The sequence below is a fragment of the Octodon degus genome, unplaced genomic scaffold, assembly GCF_000260255.1.
Source record: "Octodon degus isolate 3935 unplaced genomic scaffold, OctDeg1.0 scaffold00056, whole genome shotgun sequence".
NCBI lineage: Eukaryota > Metazoa > Chordata > Mammalia > Rodentia > Octodontidae > Octodon > Octodon degus.
In genome coordinates, this window is record NW_004524632.1 from 472,885 (window position 1) to 496,123 (window position 23,239).

The 23,239-nt window shown below is 50.7% G+C and overlaps 1 protein-coding gene across 1 annotated transcript in view; it reads left to right on the plus strand.

The window, feature by feature from the left end:
* Nucleotides 1-4,564: 4,564 nt before the first annotated feature.
* Nucleotides 4,565-23,239, plus strand: part of Kiaa1324l (KIAA1324 like) — a 66,075-nt gene continuing 47,400 nt past the window's right edge. The window contains exons 1-3 of the mRNA XM_004633579.2: nucleotides 4,565-4,682; nucleotides 17,213-17,408; nucleotides 20,027-20,174. Of these exons, the coding sequence (XP_004633636.1) occupies nucleotides 17,245-17,408; nucleotides 20,027-20,174 (312 nt within the window). The 5' untranslated portion in view covers nucleotides 4,565-4,682; nucleotides 17,213-17,244. The remainder of the gene's footprint in view (nucleotides 4,683-17,212; nucleotides 17,409-20,026; nucleotides 20,175-23,239) is intronic.

The window sequence follows — 23,239 nt, forward strand, 5'->3', positions numbered from 1 at the left end:
GCCTGGTAGAGTTTGTGCCTTTACCTTCTCAAAGGCATCTAGGAGTGTGGTTCTCAGAGTAAGCCTGTTGGGAGCTGGGGAGAATTTAGGGACTGGGTCAGGCAGAGAGGCCTTGGTCCCTGGAGCTGTGCCCCGGAAGGGAGTAGTGGCCGCTGGCCCTTTTCTTTTTCTCTTTTGCTTCCAAGCTAATGAGCTAGCAGCCCTGTTCACCAGGAAGTCCTGCCGTTGTGCCCTGGCTCAGCACCACTTGTAACCTGGGACCAGTCGATCAAAGACTGGGATCTTCAGAAGCGAGAGCCAAAATTAACCCATCTCTTTGTTTCAAACATTCACACATTGGTAATATACATATATATTTCTTTTATATACACAATGTGTTAAATTTCTGTTACTATAATCAAACATGAGATGCAATTAACTCATCTTTAAGCATATGTGTAGCCAAACTAAATATTGTTAGATCTAGGAAATTTTATGCCAAGATTACAGTGAGAGCCGTGGGACTCGTTAAGTGTAGGTGACTTCAATGTTCTGGGGTTCTGTAGACATCCAGTATTTATTTGGATGTAACCTGACCTGTTATATTTTAGATCTAAGGTATACTTGAGGGTGTGCTTGTGCTGTGATTTGTGAGTGTGTGTTGAGTGCAAGTCTGTGTGTGCGGAATGCTGTGATTTCTATGGAAGGGTGATTTGCTCCTAAGGGTTTGTGCTCTGGAGTAACTCCATGCTCTGTTTCCTTCTGAGTTGCTTCCTGGTTCTCACATATTTACAGTGTAAGATTGACAGGGGATGGAATTCTTTTCTTATTTGGGACACTGTTTCTGTGCTCCAGCATTCTGTGTCTCACAGGCATGTTTAACTTCAGCTTTTTTACTTTTGGGACACAATACCTAACTCCCACAACTTAATAGAGAAGGGGTTAGATTTAGCTCACAATTCCAGAGAACTAGTACAGCACCTGGCCAGCAGGTTCCAGGGCAGGCAAAGTATGGCAGAGGGTGTGGTGGGAGGAAGCTACAGAGTTCACAGTAGCCCGCAAGCAGAGCAGCACCAGCGAGAACTGAGTCAGGAACCAGATACAGAGCTGAAGGCCCTGCCTCTTGACCTGCCCACACACTTGGAAGTGTGTACCACTAATCTCTTGGGTGGATTCCCAAGGCAATAGATTTGACATTTCCCCTTAATTGTCACATGCATATAACCTGACACTCAAATATTCTATAGCCAATGAAAGCAGCAGTGTGTGTGGGTGGAATAAAGGTCTGCTGTTGGGGATAGCAGTGGCCAGGACCCTTGGACCATGGCTACAGCAACCTCTGAGTACGCAGCCCGGCGAAGTGAATCCTGGGAAACCAGTTCCCTGAGGCTGTCTGTGTGTAAGGTACATCCCAGGGATGGCTTTTCCAAATGAAAGTGTACACTTTACACCCTTGAGCCTGCAGTCGGTGGATCTTTCTGAGTCCTCGGTTGCCCCAAGATATCTTCTTATCCATGTACAAAGTAGCTGTTCCTTTCCAATGGGTCTTTAGCAGTCATCACTCCTTTGGCTGCAACTTTATGTATGGTTCCTTATGAGCCAAAATACAGGTTACGCACCAAACTTTTCTGCTCTGTTTTTACCCAGATTCTCACCCTAAATCTGACTGAAAGCAGCCAGAAGTACCCATGCCAAAACCTAAATGTGGGTCAGTCTTGAAACTTTCTCCACCTGGTTGGTCCATTGCCCTTAATCCCAGTCTTCCTGCAGTCTCCAAATGTGGGCAGTATCGGTAGATGTGATCTTGCCATAGTGTAGCACACGTGGTCTAGAGGCCCACTGCGCATGGAGCCCTTTTCTTGCAGTTGAAACCAGTTCAGCCTGGCCTTTAGATCTGCATTCCTGTCAGCATTCTAGTCTGCTAAGCTCCAACTAAAACCACCTAATGGATTCTTTTCATAGTATTCTAGGGATCTCTGTCTTGTATCTTTAAACCTTTCCACACTAAGCCTGCAAACCAGTTCCAAAGATTTTTTAAGCACATGGTCAGATATGGTCATAGCAGTGACCCCAGTGTGGATGCCAGTTTTCTGTGTTAGTGAGCTTTGCCCTTCTTTACACCAAGTACTCAGCACTGACTACTTAGAGGAGGAGAGAGTTTAGTTTTGGCTAATGGTCTCCATGGGTCCAGTCCATGGTCTGCTGTGCTAACGTGTAAATGTTGTGGTGGAGGACATGGTGGACAGAGCAGAGCTGCTTAGCTTGGGGTGGCAGGAAGCAAAGTGAGGGCACAGTGCCAGGAAAGGAGGGGTGAGGGACCAGCTGAGGACCTGAGCGTCACAGCCCTGTTTCTGTGACCCACCCAGGTATGTCCAGTGTGTGCTGCACCCAGCCCTTGGTGGGTCTCCAAGCCAGTTGGGTGACACTGAGCCTTGTTCACCACAACTAGTGTCTGTGCTTCAAGTTGGAGGGAACCCACATGCTGCTTCCAGTTTGTAGCTTGGAGAGCGAGGCTTGTGAGCTGATGGTGGGATGTGCAGGGTGCTCTGACTCACGTCAGAGTGTTTGGTGATCTGCTTTGAGAAAAGGAAAATTCTCAAGTGCTTTCCTCTTGTTGGGCAGAGTTGTGAGACATGTTGACACAGGCAGAAAAGATTACTGGGTGTCTACTTAATGCACCTTCAAACAATCAGTTTCTTTTTTTTTAGGGAAGGGTCTGTAGGGTGTTGAGGGTGTCACTGCTAGATCGGACTCATAGTGATCCAGCTGTTCACAGCCTCCCAAGAGCTGGGATTCCAGGTGTGCGCCACCGTGCCCAGTCTCAATTGCCTTCGCAGTGTGTTCAGGGGCGGGGCCGGGATGGCAGGCCTGGGGATCAAACCCCCTACTCCTGCATCTGCTTTGCAGGTGTTTTAATCCGCTGAGCTATTTGGCCAGCCCTAAACAGTTTCTGTGGAGGCCTGTACTTTTGATTTTCTTGGCACAAGTTTACAATGCTGTGAATTATAGGAAACTGATAATCATATGAATATTTCTTTGCACAGAACTGAAAATGTGGTGCTAGGGAGATAGCTCGGTGGTCGTCTGAACACCTCCCTGGTAAGTGCAAGTACCTGGGTTTGATCCCCTGTACCACATACTGTGCTCGCCCAGGAATCCTGAGAGAGCAGTGCCAGCTGGATGTGGTGGTATACTCCTGTAATCCCAGCACTGGGGAGGCTGAGACAGGAGGATCACTGTGAGTCGAGATGTGTAGTGAGACCCTGTACCAAATAAATAAATAAATGATTAAAAAATAAATGAAAATGCATTGCATCTTTTGAAATATAACCAATTTCTCTCAGGATATCCAGCAGGTTTGCATCAGTGAGGACTCAGTAGCAAATGAGGGACTCCTCATTAGAAACTGGAGAAAGATGATCCTTGTTCTACAGTGTCAGGAAGCTTGGGGCATCGTGCAGTGTGGTTGCGTGGAAAGCAAAGCTGATCAGTAGTGAACTTGGGCATTGAGCTGACCAGGTTTTCTAACCAAGTGTTGAGGGAATGGCCTAATTTCTCCTTACTGCTTGTCGTAAACCTGAGACGAGAGATAGATCAAGGGAAGAACCATTACACAGAAAGTAGCCTCAAGCTGATGGCTCAGGAAGCTCAGCTCATACAGAATGAAAACGATGTTAGATTTGTTGTTAGGAGAGTGTGCTGCAGGGAAAGGGCCAGAGCAGTGGCGCTTCCATGCCAAGTCTCCAGTGCTGATCCACTTGGCACCTCCACTCTCAGGTGCCACGATCATAGTCAGGGAGGCTGAACCACGTGGACAGATCCGACTGGCAACATCCAGGAACTGGATGAAATAAGTGGGTTGTAGAGCTGAAAGTATCTGGGCAGACATGGCGTTCCCTTACTCTTGAAATGCTCTAAACATTCGCCTTGTGCCTCTCAATTTGTTGTTGCTCAAATGGAGTGTGTTGTAAGAGGCGGCTGTGAGAACTTCTGAGCCAAAGGCCAGAGAGTAGAAGGCTGGTCTTAATTTGGCAGTTGCAGTAAGTGGTCTGTTTTAATTGCCCGTGGCTGATGGCAGACAGCTGTGGTGGGAGTGAATTGAACCTGAGAGTGCTGCCAAAACCGCTTTTCTCTTTAGAAGGTGGATAATTAGCTATTATGCCTTCCTTACATTTTCAGTAGTGAGAATTAGGCCAGTGGGAATGACTGTCTTCCTTGGGACCTCTGGGACAGCACACCAGCCTGCTTCCCAGGGTTATTTTGCTCTTTCCTCAACTGTATCAGTTTCTTAGAGCTGTTGAAACCTGCGCCAGACAGGGAAGAGTACTGTAGCCCCTGTGGGTGGGAGGCCCTGAGCTGTGATGCTCACAGCTTGGAGCTTTTATCACCCTTTGCTCTCGGGTCCTTAGTGTCTCCCTGTTCCTGGCCTGATGCAGTTTTGCTCAATGACTGCTTGGGCCAGTAGGGGCTGGGACTGAGATGAGGGCCCCAGGGATCAGGCTGCAGGCCCAGGGGTGACAGGGACCACAGGCTTGTCCCATGGAGCCGATCTAACAGAGTTTGTTTCTGTGGTTGTTTGCAGAAAGATTACCACTTTGAGTACACGGAGTGCGACAGCAGCGGCTCCAGGTGGAGGGTCGCCATCCCCAACTCTGCTGTGGACTGCTCCGGCCTGCCGGACCCCGTGAGAGGAAAAGAGTGCAGTAGGTTTCCGCCTTCTGACCACCTTTCCCCATTACACTGTGACGTCCTTGGTCAGCCCTGTGAGCAAGAGAGTCCAGCGGGAGTGAGCGTGCATGCTGGCGAGTGTGTACAGCTGTCCCAGCACCTGATGGGCCTGCCTCTGAGGTCTGGGCAACAATGCAAGGACAGCGCCAGAAATCTGCTTATTCTGTGCTGGAAGTGGTAGAGGGCAGAGTGGGAAAGTGCGTCTTTAGTGATCTCTTTTAATTCAGGAGCTTCTGTTGATCGTGTGAAGCCACCACCCCGGTCTGTCATCTTAATTTTGCAGTGTGTGGTACAGGCTACCAAGCACGGCTTCACTGCCCTGCTGCCCTCACCACCCGCCATCCACGGTGCTCATCTCACAACAGGTTTTTCTTTATTCTGGAAATACCTTGAAGTAATTATTTTTTTCCAAATTGGTAGGACAGTTTCAATAATTAACACATTGCATACATTCCTCCCAGTGGTTAATTGCTGTACAAGATGCAGACATGATATCCTATCTACAAACACCATTAGAACAAATCCCTCTATTCATTAAGAGAACGTAACTATATATCTATCCTAACCACTTTGAATACACAGATACAAAATGGACATTCATCTGTATATCCTTTTTTGGTTAAGTTCCATCATTTAAATATTATAGGTGTGTAAACTCAGCAAAATATTCTAAAAGAGTCCAGTAGTCCATAATAGTATTGGGTCTTCTGCTTCACTGGCAGTGTCAGAAATTGTTGACCTGAGTCCGCTGCAGCTCAACATAACAGCATGGTTTTGCTTCTTATACTTTGTTTTTATTCTTTTCTGCTGGATGGTTTAGACCAAGATAAAGCAAGACCTATGCAGCAAGAGTTGTAGCTTTTGGGTCTGATAAGGTCAGTGAAATTCCCTCAGGATTTATCCTGAGATCCTGTACCTCAGATTGTAGAACCTTTGTCAGTGTCAGCCATGTGGATGAGTCAGGGCCTTTGCTTGGCCAATGTACTCTCTGTGAAAGCCCGAGAGAATGTTTTCTCCTTGAAGTAATTTTTAAAAAGTGAAACCTACAGAGTGTTCATAGAATTGCTAAATGTCACATTCAACGATTTGTCTTTTGGCAATTAAGGAGCTTCAAAGTGCAGGTAGTGAAATTGATCTTCATTTATAAGCTCTACCATTAGAGCACTCTTTGTTTTGGTGAATCAGAGCTTTCTGCTGTGAAGTAATCTAGAGGTGGCCTGTACTTCAGACCTGGAGGTGATAGAAGTTACCTTGTTTTTCCTGCAGTCTTCCAAATAGTATTCCTAAAAGCTTAGTTCTTCCTACTCCAAATGAAAAAGCAGGTGAGCAGATTATTGAATGGTTAACTAATTCCTTCTTGTTCATAGAGCATGTCTGGGACCAGCTGGAGAGTCAGCATAGGTAGGCGCTTGCTGATAGAAGGCAGATGACAGAAGTTTTAGAAGATTAGGGGAAAGCACCTGTTCCTTGGTGGATAAAGGTGAACCGGTACAGAGAGGACAGAGAGCCCTGCAGCCCGAGGACATCCGCGTGTGTCTCCAGGGACAGTGTGGTTACTGAGGGAGGCGACTGGAAGCCCAGGCATGGCTGCCATCCTGTGCGGGAGAGAGCGCTGCTCAGAGGGTGATGGTTTCCAGGGCAGAACGGCCGGAGCAGGACCTGTGCAGCCGCCTCCCACCAACCTGTGTAGTACTGGCCTGTCCATTTTCGCTTGAAGCGAGGTCTCACTAGGTAGCCCCGCTGGCCCCTTGTTGCGACCTCGGTCTCCGTCTCTCTTCCCTGTGGTTCAAGTGACTGTGCTTCTTATCCACACTGCACCCCCGTTTTCCTGTGCACAGGCAGACCCGAGCCATTACGAACCCTTACTGCACTCCGGGGTGATGGGGTGGCCCTGGCCTCGCCACCACAGTGGAGAGCCGACTGTGAGCTGAAGTGGGCCGTGGAGCACTTCCACGGAGGGGACTGATGGACGGGTAGGACTTCTCACTGCACAGCCAGACCCTCAGCCCTTGGCAGGAGCCTCCACGTGCTGGCTGGGGTGACGGTGCTGCAGGGTCAGCACCTGAATGGGGATCTTTTCTACTGAATGTTACAGGTACCATTTTCACTCATTATTTGCTAAAATGTTTCATGATGTCATTTGGAATTTGACCTTGCAGAAGGTCTTTCCTAGAAATTCTCACTGGAACCAGGCCACTTTTAATTATTACTATTAAAATGATACTTATTTTAAAAACAATACCTATGTGACTGCTGGGACGTTTCTTGTCCTTGTTTTTTGTCTGAAATCTGAATTTCCAAACATTGCTGCATAGTATATTTGCTCCAGTTGGCGTTAGTCTGGCCGCAGATCTGTGATGTTCTTTGTTATGGCAAAGGCCGTGATCCTGAGGCTCCCAGGGAAGCGCTGGACGCGGCTCACCGAGGCACTGTCAAGTCGCAGCGCCACGCGGGCTGCCCACCCCAGCACTGCTCACTCACGTTTGGCTCCACGTGGCAGCATGTGGTGACCAAGTGTTCTCCAGGGTGCGGGCCGTCTGCTGCTGACTGCGGCTGCGGCTCTCCACCCCGGTCTGTGTGGTTGCCGCTGCAGGCCGGGCCTCTTCCCATGACGTGGCCAGAGCCAGCGGGCTGGGTCTTTTCTGATTCTGGACTATTTGCATATGCAGAATGGGATATCTCATGGATCAGACTCAGGCAAAACCCCAAATTCATTTATCTTTTATATATACTTTATGTTCCAAGCGCAAAGGTAATTTTGTACAGTATTTTAGATAATTCAGTACATGAAATAAGGCATGCAGAATTTTCACTTGGGGTGTCACATGAACATAAAGTTTCATATTTGGAGTATTTTGTGTTTGCAGCTTGGGCTGCTCCTCTGGAACAGTGTTTCATTTTACTGACAAGAAGACTCAGACTTCCAGATGAGCTCAGGGCATCCGGGTCCCCCAGGGACTCAGGAGCTCCAGAGCAAAGTGTAGCTAGGGGCCTGGCTGTGGAGGGCATGGTTTCCGGGTCCTCATTGCTCCCGAGAGAGTAGAGCCAGCTCTTGACCTTTGCTGAAATTGTGTAGCTTCTTCAACATGCAGGGATCGTGGGATTGTTTATGTAGCAGTTGTCAGCATTTTGGAAACATTGATGGCTAAACTATATATCTGTATATTCTCTAAACTCTAGCTGCAGGTTTCTGCCCAGTGAGGTCAGGGAGGCCCGTTCTGTGGAGCTGGTGCCTGGGGTGCATGTGTGCCCAGGTGGACCGGGCTCTGGGAAGGGTGGCCGAGGCCGCTGACACTGATGATGCCCCGTGTCCCCCGCCCCTTCTGTGCAGGGTCCCTCAGTCCCCCTCAGGGCTGCTCCTGGTGGGCTGCCAGGACAGCCTCACATCCACTTCCACCGGCTCCTGGTACCAACCATGAGTCCCTGTGGACTCCTCCTCCACCCAGGGTCCTTCTGGTGCCACAGTCATGTCAGAATGAGGGTGTGGAGTCCTGTCACCTCCCTTCCCCACTGCTGGCTGGCTCCCTGCTCTGCCCTGTAAGTGGAGGTGTCCTCAGTCTCTCCTGACCCTGCTCTCCTGTCCTCAGAAGCAGTGGTCCTCTCAGAGTGGTCTCCCGGTGATGTTCTCTGTTTTCTCTTTCTCCTTTATTTGTGGAAGAGAGTTGTGTTAGTGTTTACTCTTGGCATATTCCAGAGTTCTTGGCTGCACATGAAGTAGTGACCCGTCACCTTCTCACTGAGGTGGGTAAATGAGGCACAGTAGTGGTCAGTGTGTAAGCGTCGGACGTTGTCTTGGGCGCTTTGTTCAGGACTAGAATACCAGTATATAAATAAGTAACAATACGAGGTGATAAACGTGTGAGCAAATGTGCTAGGCTCCTGTAGATACGTGTGTGGGCAAGGTAGGTGCGGTTTACTTTTGTAGTTCTTACGTAAGGTCTAGTGAATTAATGCAGGTTTTTTGTGGATGACTTTATTTGGTATAGAGTTTCTCTATGCAGCTTGGACGCGTAGTGATCCTCCTGTCTCAGCTTCCTCAGTGCTGGGAACAGGCGTGTGCCACCACACCTATTCCGAGGCCAGCACGGGGCACCTAGGGTTCTGGGAATTGGCATGGCATGCGATACTGAGGACTGAACTCAGGACCTTGGGCTTGCCAGGCAGCTGCTTAGACCGCTGAGCTAATCTCCCCACCCCTTAAGTGGTTTTTTTAATGACACATGGCTTAGTGCATGTGTTTGAATTTTCGTCTTTGGTTGTATACTTCTAATATTACATTTTCTTGTGTCAAGTGCTGCATTCAGATTAGATATTTAAACTCTGGGTACAGATTCTGTTTCTTAAATCTATTATTATAATCCATAATTAATGGGCCTTAAGAAATAAGCAGTTAAATAGAAAAAATAGACCTAAAGCCCACATTGTTATGAGAGACAAAGAAGGTATTCATGTAATGATGAAAGGGTCAAGTCAACAGGAAGCTAGGACAAACGTGCCAGTGTCCAGGCGTCTAGATACATCAAACACTGACAAGTCTGAAATAACCTGACAGATCACCCAGATGGACAAATGCACGACCAGCAGACCTGATAGCTGTACGACCCAGGGACCTAGCGCATGCTTCTAGAGCCTTCCAGCAAGCAACCAGGCAGGCACACCTCTAAGATGGGTCACACATCGGGCCACAGAGCAAGCCCTGACAAGTGGAGCTCCTTCCAAGTGTCATTTCTGCCTACAGCAAGGTGAAACTGGAAATTAGCAGGTGAAGGGGGCAGCCGCACCGGCTGCAGCCTCTGCGAGGCCCAGCAGCAGCACTTAGACGCTTGGCAGCGGGCACCACGCAGCCTCTGTGGCCGTGTGCGTCACTCTGCAGTGCGGGAGCCTGTTGGAAGAGGTGCCAGAGCAGCAGCCGACATAGCTCCTGCCCCATAAGGCTCCCAGTGAGACGTCACCCAGAAGATGGTACCTGGGCCCCATGGGAAGTCGTAGCCCCAAGCCATCCGTCGAGGTGCCAGGTGTGCTGTCATCCGTCTACAACCACATGGCAGTCTCAGCTGCTTCTGAGGGTCTGGACATGGTGCAGGACATCTTGGCATCAGGCCTCTTCCTGCTTGGTGACCACGGGCGCGTGGGTGGCGCCCATGCCTTCAAGCAGGCTAAGGCAGGTGCGGAGGGTGCCTGCTGCAGGTTCCACAGCCAGCCGACGAGGCCTCGGCCGTTTCTGTTGGAGGTGCAGCGTGGCTTCTGCAGCGACCCTGACTGCTTTCTCGGTCTTTCCGATCCTCCCCAGACGGCCCCTCCTGACCACGGCTGTGCTCCTGCACAGCCTCGTGACAGTCCCTGTAGATGAAGGCGACTGTGCGGGCCCATGCCTCTGCAGCTTCTGTTCTCCCTGGAGTACTGCACATGCCCACTGTCCCAGCTGGGGACAGCATCTCTGAGACACCCATGTGCTGCAGGAGGAGCAGGGGACCCTGTGTGAGAGCATCTCTGGCCACTGACGAGGCATGGTTCCTCCCCAAGGGGCCGTGACCAGGACTGCCACTTGTTTCGCCCTGGCTGTGCAGCAGCGTTCAGACTGTTTGGGACCAATATGCCACCAAGTCACCTCCAGCGCAATGCCTGCCTTCCCACAGCTGTGAGGGAGAAGCTTGTTGGTGAGGTGGTGTCCACACCTGTGACCCCAGGAGTCTGGAAGGCACAGTCCCTGGTGCTGGTGCTGGCTGTGGAAGCCGGGCCAGTGTTTCCGCAGTGGTAACCCTAGGCCTGTAGCATACAACAGAGCAAGGCCTTTCATGCCATTTTCCTGGAAAAAGTGAAGGTCAGGGCTGAAGTCTTTTAAAAGAAACATTTGATTTTACTGTTGGTTGAGTTATTCAGTTTTAGCCAGAAATAATTTTATTTGCTAAGAAAGAAATCTTGGTAAAATTAGGTATTTGCATATCATCAGGGTTTATTATATACAAAAAATACATGTTCCACTTAGAAATTTTTATTTTTCTGATAGAACAGAGCTGTGGGCATCACACTTCCCAATCACCAGCATGATGTGCAGCCATACTCCCTGCAACTGTGTGGGGTTGGCATGGAAACAGATACTGGGCTCGGGGGCTGGGGCCCAGTCACAAACCCATGCCCAGTGTCCAGCTTGGATAGCAGTCAGAAGACAGGCAGCGTGCAGCGGACAGCCGTGTGCCGTGCCCAGGAGGAGTCAGACCCCGGACTTGCACCTGAGCAGCAGCTCCACGAGTACCACAGGCTTGAATGTGGCACCTGGCACTGAGCTCCTGAGGGACCAAAGGAGAAACGGCACGTGGTGTGGGCAGTGACATTTGGTTTTGACCACATACACTCAGACAACCAAGTTGTTATGGTTTGTGTCCAGGTGGCCCCCAAAGCCTCATGCAGTCTTAGGGTGGCTTCTGGAGTTTGTGATTGATTACTGTGGGTGTGGCTGCTGCACCTGCCCTGGGCAGGTAATCTGCATTACAGTGTGAGGTGGGAAGAGAAGCCAGCTGCTTGAGCTGCTGCTGCCTCTCCCCTGTGCTCTTGCTCTTTGCTGCCGCCATGAAAGGTTGCCCTCTGCTATGTGCTGCTCTGCCTGGGAGCCAGCTGAGTATGGACTGAAACCTCCAGCAACTGTGAGCTAAATAAACCTTTCTTTCCTTCAGTTTGGGTGTCGGGTATTTGTCCCACAATGACAAAAGAGTAACTAAGACACAAGTAAAAATAAAAATAGGTTGGACCATAACCAACTTACTTCTGCATAGCAGAGAACAACAGAATGAGAAGACAGTGTATGGAGCAGGAGAAAATATCTGCCCACTGTTCATGTGATAAAACATTCATCTACAAAATATATGGGCTGGTGAGATAGCTCAGCAGACTAAATGCCTGCTTAAGCAAGCTCAGAGAGCTGGGTTTGATACCTGGCCCCACATGCCATGCAGGCCCCTGAGACCAGGTGTGGTGGTACACACTTGTAAATCCAGCACTAGGGAGGCTGAAAACAGGAGGGTCACTATGAGTCCAAGCTGCATAGTGAGACTTAGTACAATCAGTCAATCAACCTATCGATCAATCGATCTTCAGCACTCAGGAGGCTGAGGCAGGAGGATTGCTGCCAGTTTAAGGCCAGCCTGGACTGTATAGTCAGACCTTCTCTCAAAAAGCCAAAATTCCCCAAAACCAGTTCCCCCAAATACACACACACACACACACACACACACACTAAGTTACCTCAGTCAGAAGCAAAATGATAACTCAGTTAAAAATGGGCAGAGGCAGGTGTTCTGTGGCACACACCAGTAACCTCTGCACTCTGGGAGGCTGAGACTGGAGGATTATAAGTTTATGCCCAGTGAAAACTTAGTTCAAAAAGCTTCAAGGGACTGGTGATATAGCTCAGAGTGTAGGTCCTGGATTCATGGTGTTCCCCCAAACAAAATGAAAAGCCCCTTAAAAGAAATCAAAAACAAAAACCATCAGAAAAAATCCTAAACACTAAACCCTGAAAAAAGTGTTCTTCCAAATAAGACATGCATGTCTACGTGAGGCCTGTGACTTAAGACTCCAGTCAGCAGGGTCAGCACCTCCACCTGCTAGAAAGGCTGGCCTCTGCAAGGGGGAGAAGACAGCAATTATCACCTGTGGGTAAGGACACGGAGGGCAGGGAGCTGGGGGGGGGTGTTAAAGTGAGCCAACAGAGAATCCTGGCTCCCGGGTGTGGCCGAAGGGAGCGAAATTGGGATGTGGGTCCTGTGGGTCCTGCAGTCCCTAGCACCGCAGTGTTAGCTGCTGTTGCCCCGAGGGATAAGGAGACTTCCACACACATCATCCCACCTTTCGAAAGGAGGTGCAGCTGGGGGACACTGTCAGTAAGCTTGTCAGAAGACAAGCACGGTGCCTTTCTGCTTATAGGATGAGTCTAAGCAGCAGACCCAGAAGCAGAGCAGAATGCAGGCTGCAGAGGCTGGGGAGGGAGCCAGCCGGAGCAGTCAGTTATGTGAAGGAAACCAGTCCTGGACTTACGCTTACAGCCGGTGCCCGCAGGGAACAGAGCTGTGTTGTGTACTTAAACTTATGCTGTCGGTAGCTTTTAGGTTAAATGTTCTTTCATGCAACAGGCACAGAGGCAAGAAGAGACTGGAGGCGGTGGCAGTTTCTGGTGTGGCTGTGGTGTGGGGTGTGGAGCAGTGCTGACATCCAGACACATCAGGTTGCATGTTAAATGTGGACAGCGTGTGGTACGGCAACCATGCCTCTGTGAAGCGACTTCTAATTTAAAGGATCAATAGCTGGCTGTGGTAGGTCATGCCTGTGGCCCCAGCCGCGGGGAGGTTGAGGCAGGAAAATCAAAAGTTTGCTGCCAGCCTGGGCAGCACAGCAATTTGGTGAGATGCTGTCGGAAAGAATAAGTATAAATTAAAGAGGGGCGGGGCTGTAGCTCAACGTGAAGGCCTGGGATCAGTCACTGTTACAGTACTGGGTGCCCACCCCGAAGGAGTAAGCAGAGTGAAATGGAGATTGTTTGAGTAATAGCTTTTGATGCCAGTGGTGGTGGTTTGAAAGTGAAAGAAGGGGGAGAGTCTTACAAAAGTGTTGTTGATTTTGGTTTTCTGTGTGAGAGTTTTAAAAGTCCATGCCTGGGGAGTAGCTGTTTCCAGCACCTCTGCGGAGGGGTCCTGTCTGCAGCAGGCATGGGAAGAAAAGCAGCAGGTGTGGCGCGGTGGCCACTGACTTGTCTCAGGCTGTGCTCCGTGGCACGCTGCAGACAGAGAGCTCCTGGGCTCTCCTGGGCCAGACACGGTGGGGGTGAGGCAGTGTGCAGTGCCCTGCCTCCCAGAAAGTCTCCAGGCCTGGGGCAGAGTATGGCAGAGCAGTCCTGGTGTGGAGCTGTCCTGTCTGCCCTGCCTCGCAGAGCTTTGTTCTGTTCTGCGTTGGTGCCGGGGCTGAGCGCAGGGACCTGTGCCTGCGGGGTGAGCAGCCACAGCTGAGCGCGCAGACCCTGGCCGGAGGCAGCTGGGCCCTAGGCTGCTTTCTGCAGAGGCTTAGTGGGAGCGTAGGTAGCACACGTCAGAACAGACGAGTGGACCAGGAGAGCAGACCGCGCAACAGGTGCCACCCTTCACTGGCGATTAATCTTGACAAAGGGCCAAAGACAGTCAGAACAGAACAGTCTCATTGGGAAAGGGTGTTGGAAAAACTGGTGTCCGTGCACAGAGTGAGATTCGGCCTTTATCTCTCACCATATTAAGATTCAGCTCAAAATAGGTGAAGAACACCTGAGTCTCTCCCGAAGCTCACAGCCCGGAAGCTTTGGGATTTTCTGCACTTGAGACTCCACAGCCCAGAGACTCCACGGCCCGAGCTGCAGGAGGGGTGGAGTCTGGCGTAGGGCCGGAACAGGGGACATGTGTCGGCTGCAGGGGTGCTGTCCAGGCATGCGGGGCCGGGCCGCTCCTGGGGCCAGGTGCACACCTGGCAGAGGCGCCTGGTGTTTCCTGCAGATCGCGCGGAAGCTTCCATGAGGTGAAGGGCAGGACACAGTGCCTGGGCCCCTGGGGGCAGGGAGGCTTTGGCGCCACCGCTGGGGTGGACCTTGGTGCCACTGCTGTGGAAAGCAGTGTGGTGGGCTCCGGAAACCCGAGGGTGTGCTCTGTCCATAGACGATCAGCACTGTGTACAAAGCAGCTACTTTTTGGTAGCAAGGATTGAACTCCGGGAAACACATCTCTGGCTGTCTTTTTCAGTTTTCTCATGGGACAGGGATCTGGCTAGCAGCCCAGGCCGGCCTTGCACTTGCTGTCCTCCTGCCTCGGCCTCCTGAGTAGTGAGATTACAGGTGTGTGCCAGGCCTGGCTCCGTCGCACCTTGCACTTGGGCCTTTATGTGGCTGAGAGTTGCCTTCCTGTCATAAGGTAGACAGGTGACCCTCCTGTGGCCTATTTGGTACCATTTTTTAACATCTCTTTTTTATTTTAAAGAGGAGAATAATAACAGTGTATAAAATTTCAAAACAATATTGTAGGAGAGTGACAGTGTTCAGCACATTGTGCATTGTTGTCTTCATAGTAGTTGCAGGATTTACCGATGTGGCGGTTCTGTTCTCCTGGGCCCACGCCCCAGTGCAGGCTGGCTGGGTGTGCCTCTGGGGAGATGCGTGTGCCTGTTCCTGCAGGCCCTGAGTAGGTGTGCGCTCAGGGCTTCCCCTGCCAGTGCGGTCAGTCAGACAGTCAGCTGCCCACTGGGGCAGAGGAGCATGTAGACATGGCAGTGCTGGTCGCCTTGTGAGTCTCTTGTCCTGGAGGCAAACGCCCACAGGAGCAGTGGTGTCTGGTGCTTCAGTGCTCACGGCAGCCAAATGGTGCTTCCCTGTGTTTGTGGAGTACCAAGGGCAGCAGTCCCCGGCATAGAGACATGGGGCCTTCTGATCCCTTCATCTTGGCTTCCTTCTGCCTCGTGGATGGGCTGTGCTTCTTCGTAAGTTTAGCAGGGTGGTGAACACTCTGAAGTAAGGTCACCGATTTTGAGCCACAGTTTTTAGTTTGTGTAGTCCCTTACAGTAGCATAAAATATTGTTATCAATATATTAAGTTGTAAGTTATTTATAAAGTCAGTGATAAATGAAGTTGAGTTGTGGGCTCCACATGAAACTCTTCAAAATTGACTGTATTGTATCAAACAGTACTATTCTCGACTCTGTGGCAAGCCTCTCTTCTGCATAAATTCAACTCTTATGATGGTGTAAAAGAAGGCAATACAGAAAGTGTGAGCATGGCTGTTTCAATAAAACTTTATTTATGAGCATCATATTTGGCTTGTAGGCTGTAGTTTGTTGATCCTTGATTTACTCTAATGCTGACGACAATGTATCATATTAGAGAAATACCACTTCTGAGTTTGCTGGAAGACCCATAAGCCACTGCAACAACAGTGATGCTCCCCATAACTGTACCTCTCTGTTGCTGTCCAGGCAGTGCTGATGCCCCAAGAGGGCATGGATAGGTCCCAGGCACTGTGGCACTGCCCTCAGTGTAGCCCAAGTGGGTGGCAGCCTCGAGAGTGAGTTCTTTTTGGGGACAGGGAGCAAGGCTTGGAGAGGCAAAGGGCTCGCTTGTTGCTGCAGAATTAGGAAGTGGCGCACCTGGCCAGGTCAGCCCACCCCACCCCAGTTTTGCCTGGCAAGCAGCAGTTTGCCTGGCCTTTGCTGTCTGACGGTGTACTGGTTTGGGGATGTGACTTCCAGCGTTGCTCAGATTTTCCAGGGAAGCATTCAGGTAAGGCGCTGGGTGCGGTGGCTTTAGCTGACTCTTTAGTCGCTTGGAACCTGCTCCTTTGCACGTCCTGTGTAGCCCGAGAGGGGCCTGAAGATGCGTGAGCGTTGCTGCTTCACTCTGCTGGCGGGTTGTATCTGTGCATCCGGTTTCTTTCCTTTTATTTATTTTTATTTTGAGTATTGTATATATATATATATATATATATATATATATATATATAAAACTAGTACAATATATTGTACTAGTTTTATTGAGAAACAAATAGCAGTGAGACAGTTTCAAATCCAATTAGTAGGACAGTTTCAACAATACATTGCATATTATTGTCTTAGTGGTTACTTATTGTACAAGATGCAGACATGATATCCTGTCCACAAACACTATTAGAGCAAATCTTTCTGTTCATTCAATTAAGAGAATGTAGCTGTATATCTACATAACTATTTTGAATATACAGATACAAAATGGCTGTTCATTTGTATCCCCTTTGTTTAGTTTTGTTGAGAAGGGCATTCCATTGCCGTTTCTTCCTTTCCTCTTATCCCAGGCAGAGGGAAGGTGGGAAGGCCTTGGTCTAGGGCTCACAGCACCACACAGAGCAGAGCCTTGCCTGGGAGACCTTCGTGACCAGCCAGCCCGGAAGGAGCAGTGCTGTCTCTGGTGCAGCCCATGGGTTGAGCAGAGAACAGGGCCTTGGAGCAGCGCGAGGCCATTGTGAGCACTGAAAGAACGGGCTTCCGGCTTCAGAGTGTGGATAACTCGCTTTGCTGTCGCACTGCCCTCCTGCTCCCCTCTGTCTGTGCTTAGCTCTCTGTACCTGATCAGCTTTTTATTCTGATCTAGCATTGACAGATACAATCAGGATCCCCAAATAGTGACGTTTTTAAAGCTGAAGGTGACAAGTCTCCTGCTAAGTGGTCCCTCTGTGAGTGTTGAAAGGGGCGGTCCTGGTAGGTGCTGTCCACAGCTGCCTGCCTGCGGGGTGGGCTGGGGTGAGGCCCTCAGCCACCCACTGCTGAGCCAGGTGCAGGACTCTGCAGGTAGCCCGCATCTGCATCTCGGGAGAGGCAGGGAAGGTGAAGCTTGGGGCATATCGCGCGTTTTGTTATGGCCAGCCGAGGGGGAGGCAGGAGGTGCTGGGTAGAACAGCTCGGGCCAGCCCAGAAGGGCAGGCACCCGGGGCCACAGCTTGGCTGCTTCTGAGGGTGTGTGCTTCTGCCTTACAGCCTTCTCCTGCGCCTCTGGAGAGTACCTGGAGATGCGGAGCCAGGTGTGCAGCAAGTGTGCCGAGGGCTCCTACTCCCTGGGCAGTGGCATCAAATTCGACGAGTGGGATGAGCTGCCCGCGGGCTTCTCCAATGTGGCGACCTTCATGGACACGGCGGTCAGCCCCTCCGACAGCAGGCCCGATAGCTGCAGCAAGTAAGTGGCCTCCTGGTTGGGAGGGCCATGAACGCGAAGGGGAAGGTGGCAGAACAGGCCTGGCCTTGCAGAGGTGCGCTGGTGGGCAGAGCTTACAGACCAGGTGCCTTCTGGTACCTTCACGAGGAGGCCCCGGGGGAGTGTGGAGCCAGGCTGGCCTTAGCGTCCTGCAGCTTCGCTGGTTAGTAGTGCTTCTATGAGCCTTCCTACAACTGCTAATGGGTAGTTTCAGGGTTTTTCCTGAAAGGAAGAGTGCGTCGCCCTCACCTGGACCCGATTGTCCTGTGAGGGAGGGGGTCGGCCTGTGGAAGCGCTCTGCTGGTTGCTGGGGGGTTGCTGGCCTTCCCCTGGCAGTGCTGCTGCAGGGTGTTCCCTGGTGCGAGGAAACAGCTTCCCTGGGCTGCTGCTTCCCGTTCTCCTGTGGGGGCTGCCGGAGAGGCCTGGACCCCAGGCCCGGGCTGCCTCTGACCTGAGTGCCCTCGCTACTCCCCTCTTCCGCTAGGCCCAGGGGAGTGCGGACATGACCTCCAGTTCCTAGCCTGCCTCTGCTACCGCCTGCCCCTCCTCCTCCTCCCTGCAGTGACAGGTTTCCGTGTGTCGCTTGCTGACTTCTCAGGGTTTTCTTATCCAGACAACCTGAGACTGGGTCACACACAAGGCAAGAGCTGTTTCGGGCCACAGTTTCGCAGTTCTGAGAACTCGGGTTCCGTCAGGGCTCTGCAGGTACACTAGTTCATTCAAGAATCTGGCCGGGCCAGGCCACCTTCCAGTCACCGCAGTGTGAGCACACACCTGCCGTGTGCTCTAGAAAGCAGCTCCTCAGCAGCTGCCTGGTAGGACACCTGGCCCTGACGCTTGCTCTGGTGGAAGGAGACGTTCATGTGGCTTCTTTTTTTTGCCTGGAGTAGCTGCTTCATAAGGAAGATGATCGATGAGCAGGAGGCTTCTACCTGGCATAATTGTCACAATGGACATCTCTGATCTTGTTTTCTTTCTTCCTTTTTTCTACCACCCCCCTAAACTTACATTCTCCTCTAATTGCTTGTGTCATATAGCAGATTTAGTCATGGAGCCAGAAGAGTCGCTGTATGCTGCAGACATGAGTACTGCTGTATAATGTGTACTTGTACTACGTGTACACACATGTTTGTCCATGTGTGCTGGTTCCTCCAAGTCTGTGGTTTTGCCAGTTTTCCCTCCCCCTCCTCCCTCCCCTGTCTTCTCTCCCTCCCCTCCCCTCCCTCCCTTCCCCTGTCCTCCTTCCCTCCCCTGTCCTCCCTCCCTCCCTCCCCTCTCCTCTCTTCCATCCCCTCCCCTCTCCTCCCTTCCCTCCCTCTATTCCCCCTCCCCTGTCCTCCCCTCCCCTCCCTCCCTCCCCTCTCCTCCCTTCCCTCCCTCTATTCCCCCTCCCCTGTCCTCCCCTGTCCTCCCTCCCTCCCCTCTCCTCCCTTCCCTCTCTCTATTCCCCCTCCCTTGCCTCCCCTCCTCTCCCCTCCTCTCCCCTCCCCCTTCCCTCCATTTCCTCTCTTCCCCTCCCCTCCCCTTTCCTTCTCTCCCCTCTTCTCTTCTCATCCTCTCTTCTCCTTTCCCCTTTTTCCTTACCACCGTGCTTGGGATTATACAGAGGGCCTTCTCATTGAACTGCATCCCCAGGCCTGTTTTGAAATCATTTTAACTTTGAGACAGCCTCTAACTGAGTCACCAAGTTTCCACCTTGGCTCAGTTGTGACCTTCCTGCCCCAGGCCACTCCAGTGCTGGGATTATGGGTGTGCACCACTACTGGGGGGTTGCCTGTTTATTTTGAGGATGTTCTTTAGTAAGCAGAAGTTTAATCCTTAAAAGCTACAATTCCCCATTGCTTTCTGTCAAGGCTAGTGTCTTACATGTTAGGGTGTCTTCGCCTTCCTGGGCTGTGACGGCTGGCGTGCTGGTGGCTGCACTGTGCCTGCCGTGTGAAGTGCTGGTGGCTGCGCTCTGCCTGCCGTGCAGCGACGTTGCCTCCTACATCGCGACTCTGCACCTGCTCAGGTGCACGTGTGCCCTCACCCCCGGGATATTGTAGTTTGTGTAGATGTGGCATATGCCCTGCAGTGTGATGATACTGTTTTTAAAATTGCTGATTGTTTAAGAATTAAGCTTAACAAGATGTAGGGACCTAAAAACCATCATTTGTAAGACTTCAGTTCTTACGGCCGTGGCTCGCTGGATAACCAGAGGAGCAAGCGCCGCTCTGCATGCTGGTCTCCAACCGGTGTTGGTGCTGTCTTGCTTTCTGTATATTTGCAGTGTGTGTGTGTACACTTAGAAATAAAATGCATGGTGTTTTGAAGAACAGTTTTACTCAAGGCAGTACTGGTCACCGTGTTGGTGATCCAATTTTTGATGAAAAATAGCAATTGTATAGCAAATGGATCACATAGCCTTACCAACGAAGAAGTCGTGTGCCGTAAGAGTAAGGCTCTGCTAGCGGTCAGCACTCACTTCTGGGGCGCTGCAGCCTGGTCGCTCTGGCCGTGTGCTGCTGCGGAGCCGCCGGAGTCTGCTTCAGGGCTGAGGCCCGCAGTGAGTGGGCCCTCGGTGCCGCGCTCGGCGTGAGCCCTGCCTGGTGTCTCCACAGCTCCTCCTGGACCCCTCGGGGGAGCTACGTCGAGTCGAATCGCGATGACTGCACAGTGTCGCTGATCTATGCCGTGCACCTGAAGAAGTCCGGCTACATCTTCTTTGAGTACCAGTATGTCGACAACAACATCTTCTTTGAGTTTTTCGTAAGGTTTTTCCTATTCTTGATGTTCTTTTCTCTTCTTTCTTCAGTTCATAGTTGCAGCTGAGATGTATGCAATGATCATAGTCATCATCGGGAATTCCTTTTAAGGGACATTCATGGAAATGTCCCTTCATCATTGCGTTGTACTTTATGCCTCTGTTTGACATTAAAATAAGCTAGCTTTCCTGTGGTGTCAGTCTCCTGGCCGTCCACACTGTGTCCTGGGCTGTGCTTGCTGGGTGGTGGTTCGGCTTAGACTGTGTGTAGCTAAGATTCAAGATTCATTTTAAATTCATTTTTATGGCTGTAAATGCCATTTTGTTAAAAATACTTTCACTAATTTTAGTTTTTATTTGAAATGTTTTCTTTTTCTTGGCAATCACGGGCAGAGTGGCGGCCTGCTTCTCTCTGAGTCTCATGAGGTCCAGAATGGTCAGGGGTAGTTGTTCCTCCTGGCCTAACAGCACATAGCACAATACAGGACGCAGTAATAGGCCCACAGAATAGCCACTGCCTGTGCTGGTTAGTCACCGTAACCTGTGCCTAGCTGAGCAAATATTTATCGTGGCGGTGACTTCAAGGCTTAAAAATGTTTTCAGATTGATTTCTCACACCGGACACAGTGCGTTGTGACTGCCTCAGAAATGAGAATGTCTGAGTCAGCGGTAAGTGTGAAGAGGTTTTTCCACAACAGTCGGAGCCTCAGGCTTGAAGCTCACAGATTCTGGGCCAGGTCCCCCTTGGGACTGCTGGCTGTGTGTCACTGAGCAGGGAGGCCCCACTCCCAGTCCCTGGCACTCGCCCTGTGCTGCCAGGGCCCTTGGCATTAACATCCTTTGAGGGTTTAGGTAGCGTGCAATCATATGTACTTTTTTTTTCTTTGAGATAGGATCTTGCTGTGCAGCTCAGGCTGGCCTTGAGCTCACTTTGTAGTCAGATGAGTCTCAAGCTCACAGAGATCCTCCTGCCTCAGCTTCCCACATGCTGGGATTACAAGTGTATACCACCATGCCTGCCCCATATCTACTTTTAAGTTCCATGTATTTACGCAACACTTCTCCTCTCGGGACATGTCAATAGTGTCACTAAGACTGTGGCAGCCAGCTAGCTGCCTCCCAGTGCTTAGAGTAAGTACTTAGCTCGGCGCTGCCCAGCGCGCCCCTGAACGCTGACTGTGAGGCACTGTCCGAGCTAAGGTCTGGGCTGCCATCTCCTCTCAGGGGCACTGCAGTTCTTCTGCAAGCAGTAGGAAAAGGGCCGGGAGGCGGATTCTGCCCCCCTTTGTTGGCACTCTGCCGGCTGTGGTTCCACATTTGGGGCCAGCACTTCCCAGTTTCTGACTTAATGGTTAGCAGAGGGAGGGCTGGGAGGGCTGGGAGCTGGAGCTGTGCTCTGAGGATTAGAAGACAGCGTCGTCGTTAACTTCGAGGGTATTTAGTTTCACAGCTGTGTGGACTTTTATTCATCCACACTGTTTTTTTCCTAAATTGTGAAACTGAAATCTAGAGAGAATAAGGGCTGGGACCAAGATACACCTACTTTTGTTTCAGAACAGTAGTGGACACAGATCTTCAGAAGGATGGGTCTGCAAGGTCCTGAGTTTAATTCCTGGTACCACAACAAAACAAAACAAAAAACAACCTCCCCCCAGAAGGATGGAGTGACCATGTCAGGACTTGGTGGTAGCCAGCTCCCAGCTTACAATGAGGTGTTTGCTTGGGATTCGGATGCTTGGGTGGTCCTCGTGCTTGGGGTATGAGGTGGGCCACGTGGAGATATAGTAAATATCCTCAGGAGCAGATGTTCTCTGGTGTCTGGGTGGTTGTCTCGGTTACTCTTTTCTCATTGCTGGGACAAATATCTGACACTCAAAGTGACAGGAAGGAAAGGTTTATTTAGCTCATAGTTAACTGCAGACTTTAGTCCATACTCGGCTGGCTCCAAGGCAGACTGGCACATGGCAGAAGGCAGCAGCAGTTCATGGTGGCAGAAGGCAGCAAAACAGCAAGAGCAAGAGGGAGGAATAACAGCAACAATGGCTACAGAGAGCAAGTCTGTCTGTCTCTCTTATGTTACCTTCAGGCGTTCCTCAGACCCATAATCCCAGCCTTGGATCATGAATTAATCACAACTGTAGAAGCCCGCCTCAATGACTGCATGAGGTTTTGGTGTGACAAATACACACAAACCATAACAGTGGCAAAAGGACTATTCCAGCATGTGTTTAGATAGTGTTTCTCTCAGAGACATTTTCATGTGTGCGAACTGGTCATGGCATGAGGAAGGCAGCAGAGCAGTTCCGAGATGAGTGACTGTTTCAATGACAGAGCACCGGTGATGTGAACCTTCCTCTGCCACTGTTTTGCAGAAGCAGAAGGATGGCCTCACTTTTCAAAGTTTTTCTGTTCTGTGTCAATGTAGAAAAGTAGCATCCTGAGCCCTGGGCATCTTGGAAGAATTCCTGGGACCTCACTTAGAAGGTGTTTGACCCTGAGGATATCTGTAGTGATTGGAAATGGCAAGCCAAATGATTAACATTTATCCACAAATAAAAGATCAGTACTTTTGGCTGGGGAGATAGCTTGGCAGTCTAAGTGCCTTTCTGCAAGTGCAAGGACCTGGGTTCGATCCCCAGTACTGCATGCCATGCCGGCCCCAGAACAATGGGTGCGCTGTGTTAGCCACAGCAACTGGCTGTGGTGGTGAATGCCTGTAATCCCAGCGCTGGGGAGACTAAGACAGGAGGATCACTATAAGTCTGAGCTGTGTAGTGAGAACCACATACAAAAAAAATCCCTGCTTAGATTTTCACTGCAGCCACTCACCATTTAAGTCCTTAGGAATTGGAGCAAATCCCACTTTACTGACTCAAAAGTTTGCTGCCACAAAGATGAAAGTCACCCACATTTATTTTTATACTGTTGGGCTTACATGGTGACTACAAGCTGTTAAAGCTCACAGGTAAGTTGGGGAGGTTTCCGTGATGACTTTGGTGATAGCTGTCCCTTCTCTCTGCAGCGGTCTTGCTTTTTGTTATGACAGTGATGTGGTTGGTTGGGGTCGTGC